At 35.3% G+C, this 6,514-nt stretch overlaps 1 protein-coding gene across 1 annotated transcript; it reads right to left on the reverse strand.

The window, feature by feature from the left end:
- Positions 1-152: 152 nt before the first annotated feature.
- On the reverse strand, positions 153-4,222 carry LOC132068645 (nicotine N-demethylase CYP82E3-like). Its single transcript, XM_059462298.1, has 3 exons — positions 3,402-4,222; positions 1,491-2,119; positions 153-817 (listed from the first exon to the last, which is right to left on the reverse strand). Exons 1-3 carry the CDS (start codon positions 3,766-3,768, stop codon positions 188-190), a joined length of 1,626 nt encoding a protein of 541 aa, XP_059318281.1. The 5' UTR covers positions 3,769-4,222; the 3' UTR covers positions 153-187.
- Between the last annotated feature and the right edge of the window lie 2,292 nt (positions 4,223-6,514).

Here is a 6,514-nt window from a genome sequence, read left to right on the forward strand (position 1 = left end):
GTGCGTGCTAGTTAGTGTGGACACCGCTATAACAGAAAGTCATATAATGCAATCACTCTGTGATTGTTATTTTTGCACATTCAACTGACAACAATTGCACCACTTATGTGCAAGAATTGAATCAAATAGAGATTTCCAAAGGATATTACAGTTTAGATATAAGTTGAATGACTTCCAATTGTTTCTATCAGTACATCATAGAAGGCAAACGAGGTGTTATAAGTACCTCCAACGTAGTTGCCTTAGGCATATTAATGCCTAACCCTTCTGTCATATCCACCGGCATGTCACATGGTGTACTAATATCAAAACCCTGAAGCAAACGCGCAAAGGTGAGGAGCGTAACAAGTGCCGCGAAATTCATTCCTGGGCACAATCGTCTTCCTGAACCAAACGGAATGAAGTCAAAATGTTGACTTTGACCACATGCGTCGATCTTTTCTTGATCATCGGTCAAAAATCTCTCTGGCATGAATCTTTCAGGGTCCGGCCAAATCCGAGGGTCTCGATGTATCTTCCATGCATTTACGAACAAACGAGTACCTTTTGGAACATCATAGCCAAGTATTTTACAATCTTTCACAGCTTCATGAGGTACTAACAAAGGTGCTGGTGGATATAAACGCAGTGCTTCTTTAATTATAGCTTGTAAATAGGCTAAATCTTGGACATCAGACTCTTCAATCCACTTGTTTTTACCCACTTTTATGTGTATCTCCTCTCGGGCGCGTCTCATAACATTTGGATTGTTCAACAATAAGGACATTAACCATGTCCATTGAACTGCTGTAGTATCCGCTCCATCCAAAATTATAGCCTACACATTTTAATATATAATTAGAGAAATGATAATTCAACTTATAACCTGTTCGACCAAACTTTCAAAACTTGCTTATTTTGAAAACTGTTTTAAAGTATTTTTGAAGAGTAGCATCTTGTGGTTGACTAATTAATTTGAAAGTACTTTTGCCACTATTAGAGCAGCAATTCATGTTTGGGTAAGGTTCTAAAAGAGCTTCAAAAAGCTACCTTTTCAGCTTTTGAAAACAAATTCATCTACTACTCAGAAACACTTATTACTTCCTCCGTCCCAATTTATGTGATATAGTTGACTAGGCACGGAGTTTAAGAAATAAAGGAAGACTTTTGAAGCTTGTGGTCTAAAACAAGCCATAAATATTTGTGCGGTTGTAAATCATTTCATTAAAGATCAAAAAGGAAAGTTTTAAGTTAAATTATTGTTAAATATAGAAATGTATCATTTTTTTTTTGGGACGGAATAGAAAGGAAAGTATATCGCATAAATTCAGACAGAGCGAGTAGTTCTAAAACTAAGCCAAAACTCTCTAACATAAGCCCCCTTTTTTTTTTTTTTTTTTTTTTGAAGTAGTATTTTTACCATTCCAAAAACTTGGCCAAACAGGTTATTGGTTGCGTTGATATTCATTAATGTTTACTAGGTACATGTACTCGAATTTAAAAGAACATACCATTACTGTTGCCTTGATGACGGTTTGTTGAGAATAACCATAGGCCTTGAACTCATCATAATCTGTCGCACTAAGCAAGGCATCTATAACATCTTGGTTCTCATCATGCTTACCTATTTCTGCCTTCTTAATATGGTCATCCAACCAACTTTGGAGAACAACATCTATGTCCTTATGAATTCTCTTCATTACTTTAACATGCCCTTGAAAATCCACATACTTAAATAATGGGAATGGAACTGCATCATATAAAACAATTTGCCCTGCCACATACATAATATCCTTGAAGACCCTTTTTAAACATTGAGCCTCTTCATCTTCCTCCACATTATCATATCTCTTTCCACATACCATCTTCACAATTATGTTCAAAGACAATATTTCTAACCATTGAGTCATGTTAACTTTGGTACTTGGCATAATTTCACTTGTGTTGTTATTTTCTTTAAGTTGGGTCGAAGAAAACAAGTGTTTGATACTCGATTCCACCTCACAAATTCGAAGACGCTTCATTTTGTCAAGTCTAGTCCTAGAGAGCGCTTGTTGCATGACTAATTTGCGTACATGGCAATAATATGGACCGTAATTAGCGTGAGAAAATCTCGCGTACCCATATGCAGTGTATTTACCTGTTGAAGATATAATTAAGTAATCTAACAATTTAGCTTTTAAATAAGATGGTCATATAATTCGATATGATTTTAAAGCAGACAAAGATCCTAAGTTCAAGTTTCACCACTACCAATTATAAGGAGGACAAACTGGCGCAAGTGCTTAGATAGCCAATTTTTGAACCATCATTTAAGCCGCAGCTGCAGTGTATACAAATTTACGTATTTAGCCATTTCGAAACCAACTTCAGGCATACGCGATAAAAGTTATAAAAATTCGTGTATGAAGTTTGGCGGCTAAGTTCAAACATTTTTGCTTGAAGTTTGGCTTGCTAAGGCCAAACTTCAAAGTTCAAAAGTCCTAAACTGGAAGTAGTTTTTCTGAAGTTTGAACTACACACCTTCATCCTTGTCAATGTTTTCAAACTTTTTCAACAATGATAAGAGGCGGACCCAGGATTTTAAGACGCCGGGGGCACTATTATCTTAACATAAACACCAACAAAAATTTTAATGACGACTGAGGGATATTACTGTGTCGGACCGGTCACTAATAGTGTAGCGGTGGCGAAAATACAAGTATATAGGTTAAATATGTGTAATAAATAAAATTTAACACAGTGAAGCAGATAAAAGAGATAGCTCATTGGCTAAGACTGTGCAACATGCGGTGATAGTGTAGGTTCAAATCTGCGGTAAAATTTCATTTAACGCTTATTGTTTTCCTAAAATAGGCCCAAAAAAAAATAATTAAACGTAACATTCGGGTTCGATCCGGGGTGACATTTAAGGGAAGCAGCAGTTGCAACCAACGTGCCATAAAGACACTTTCGTTTGTTAGAGTGTACAATTAAATATATACTAGTTTTTCAAGGTACATACACACACACACACACATATATATATATATATATATATATATTTCCCGAAGGGTGAGAGTGCTCGTGCACTCCCACCATTACATGTAGGTCCGCCTCTGACAACGACTACTTGTTAAATTCAATTTTCATATTCAAAATTCACACCCACTTTTTCAAGCTTGTAAGGATAGTGATTTTAATGATGAAAACCTTTACTGGCTACGGATGCAAAAAAAAAAATTAAAAAGGTGGTTGCGCTTTAAATGAAGCTGTGCAAATAGGCTACATGGTGAAATTAACTCGAACGGATTTCTATTTGCTTGGACAAAAAAATAAAGTCAGGCATGCACATGAGTGAACGTATCAACGACATAATTAAATGACTAAAGTATGCTCTTCTAAAGTTTACGCCTTTAAATGACATAATCATATAACTTCACCTGCCAAGGAAGTTGGTCTAGCTGCAAAATCCTTATCATGGGTTGTGAAGCAATCCTTAGCAGCTTCCCAATTGCTGACAACCAAATATGGAAACATCCCCATCCTAATAGTGAAAATTGGTCCGTTTTTATGGGTCATTGCTGCCAAAGTCCGTGCAAAAGGGACATTCTTGACCCGGTCCAGCATGAGTAGGTGACCTATGATAGGCCATGCACCAGGAACTTCTGGGGGTAGCTTTTTCATCTTTTTCATTTTGTAGCCAATGACTATAATATTCATCCCCCAAAAAATTATTATAGGCAAAAATATTAGCAAGGCTAAAAGCCATGCTTTGGCTTGTAAATGGGAAGGAATTTGATGATCCATTTGTTGTGAGAATGGCTTGGACTATGAAGACTAGCTAGCAATAAATATTTTTGAGAACGAAGAAGAAGAGAGATCTTTCTTTTTAACAGGAAAATTTGGTCATGTAGGTTTTCTATTTCGCCGGAAACCTTTGATTGATCCGTGTGAATTTATCCGGCGCAAAACACTCAATGTCCAAGCAGTTACACGTTGTTGATTTCAAAGTCCTTTAGTAGAGCCAACAACCATTCAGTGAATTATCATATGTTGCTAAGTTTCAAGACGTTAACTTTTAAGTTGTGAGGGGACTTGTATAGTTGTATTTGTGTAGAGATATAGATATAAACTCTTTCATTTTTCTTTGTTCTTTCTTGATTAACCCAAATTCAAATGATGCATAGAGTTTATAAACTTTATCCTTCACCTTGCTTTACAATGAAATACTCGTCAAAACATTTTGTTTTTGTTTGGTGCGGCTGCCGTTTTTCTAAATGTTTCGGCCAGAATGCAATTTGGTTATAATAAAACACATCCCTCCATTCACTTTCTATTTGTGTCGTTTTGAAAGGACAAGTAGCGTCTGAACAGAATTAAGACGGTTTGATTTTGATGCCCTAACAAATATTTATCGGGTAATTAGATAGTGTTCTACTATAGGGTGATGGAGGATTTTTAGTTGTTAACACCCCCATTCGTTTCAATTTATTCATCTGGTTTTGACTTGACACGAAATTTAAGAAAATAAAAAGACTTTTGAATCTTGTAGTTGATAACTAAAGATATGTTGAATGTACCAAAATGCCGTGTAATCATGTGATTTTAAACAGGTCATGTGGAAAGTTGAAATTAAAGAGTTGCTAAAATAGGAAATAGAAATTCTTTTTGAAATGGATTCAAAAGGAAAGTAAGACAAACAAATTGAAATGGAGCGAGTACTTAATTGGGTATGGTAATTTTGATTTTTTGAGTTAACCGACTAAAAAGAAAGATAAGACAATCAGATTGAAACGGAAGAGGTACTTAACTGGGTATCGTATTTCTGGTTTCGTGAGTTAACTTAGTGAAAATGGTTTTATCCTACATGACATAGTGAAAAAACCATTTACAATTAATAATAATGACAACTCATTCTTGAGAATGACTTTTAAGGCTACTTTGATTTTTGAAATACAAGGGACTAATCAGTAGCTTTATTTTGACAAAAGAAAAGAAAAACGACTTTACCAAGTAATTTGGTCAACTTGAATGATCATCTCAGAATTTAACCCGATTCTTCTGAGCTTATCGTACTATTGTCCTTGTACCGGTAAAGCTGTGATCACATCTCAATTTCTAGTAGTAGCAAAAAAAAAAAAAAAAAAGGGGGTTGGAGTGGGGGAGGGGGGTTGGTGTTGGAGCTCGGTGCACCAAGTATTAGAACTAAACTAGACATGAATTAATCTACCCCAAGACCAATAATGTCAAATCATCGAGAAAAATATACTGAATGCAAAAGCGTACCTAGATCCATAGCAATGAGTGTGATTCTTCAATCTCACGATTCTGGTCTTCTGAATTTAGACGTGAGTGACTTTCTCTTTCACTGGTGATGAGATGTCAGTAAATAATATCCTACGTCTGATTTGGGAACCATGACTTCTTTTATAATTGAATACTATAATTTATATAATTCGAGTTTAGCCCATACATCCGAGTATATACGTACACATAAAGCCTCATCTTTGTAAGAGGTGTTTAATTAGGCCCATATAACTTTAAACCTTAAAGATTACGTTTAACCTAGACCAATCCTTTAATGATAGTAGTTAACATACAATTGGACGACACACACACACACACACACACACACACACATATATATATATATATATATGCAAGTCCATATATTCTTACAATATCTCATTTGGACGACACATATATACATATATATATAACTGTATAACTTTATGTCACCTCATGAACTCAAAATATTTGCTATCATAAAAGTAACTCTAAGCAATCTCGTCCATCAATCATGCCAGCATAGAACCAAGACGGCTTTATTTACAGTCATATCGTAATTAAACATACATTGATCACGTATACCAACATAAAAACATAACCAAATGACATAGATCAGGCATGGGTGTGTAGCTTGGAAATTACATATGATCTAATATTCCTATTTTCAACTGGTTCAGCTGAAAAATAGGTTCGAGAGGATAATGAACTGAATGCTTTACTTCTGCAAAATTAATCTCAAAATATCCATACACTGAAATCTAGCTCTGATACCACTTGTTAGAACTAAATTGTAGATGACTATATCCATCCCAAGACCTATCATATCAAATAATCGAGAAAAGTAACTGAATACGGAAGCATACCTGAATCCACAGCAATGAGTTTCTTCAATCTCACAGTTCTGGTCTTCCAAATCTAGACGTGAGCCGCTATCTCTTTCACTGGCGATGAGATGTCAGGTAAGAAAACCTTACGTCTGATTTGGGTACCATAACCCCTTTTATAATTGAATATAATTTATGTAATTCTAGTTTAGCCCCTCATTACATCAAAATTACATCCATGTATCTACACATAAAGCCCCATACTTTATGAGGTATTCAATTAGGCTCATGTAACTTCAAACCTTAGCAGATCACGTTTAATCTGAGCCAACCCCTTTAATGATAGCGGTTAACATACAATTGTTTATATATTTATATATGTGCAAGTCCACGTATTCTTACAAAAGCCTATTTATCTGTAGATCCGCCGTGGGAAAGTG

Source organism: Lycium ferocissimum, chromosome 8 (assembly GCF_029784015.1).
Source record: "Lycium ferocissimum isolate CSIRO_LF1 chromosome 8, AGI_CSIRO_Lferr_CH_V1, whole genome shotgun sequence".
Lineage (NCBI taxonomy): Eukaryota > Viridiplantae > Streptophyta > Magnoliopsida > Solanales > Solanaceae > Lycium > Lycium ferocissimum.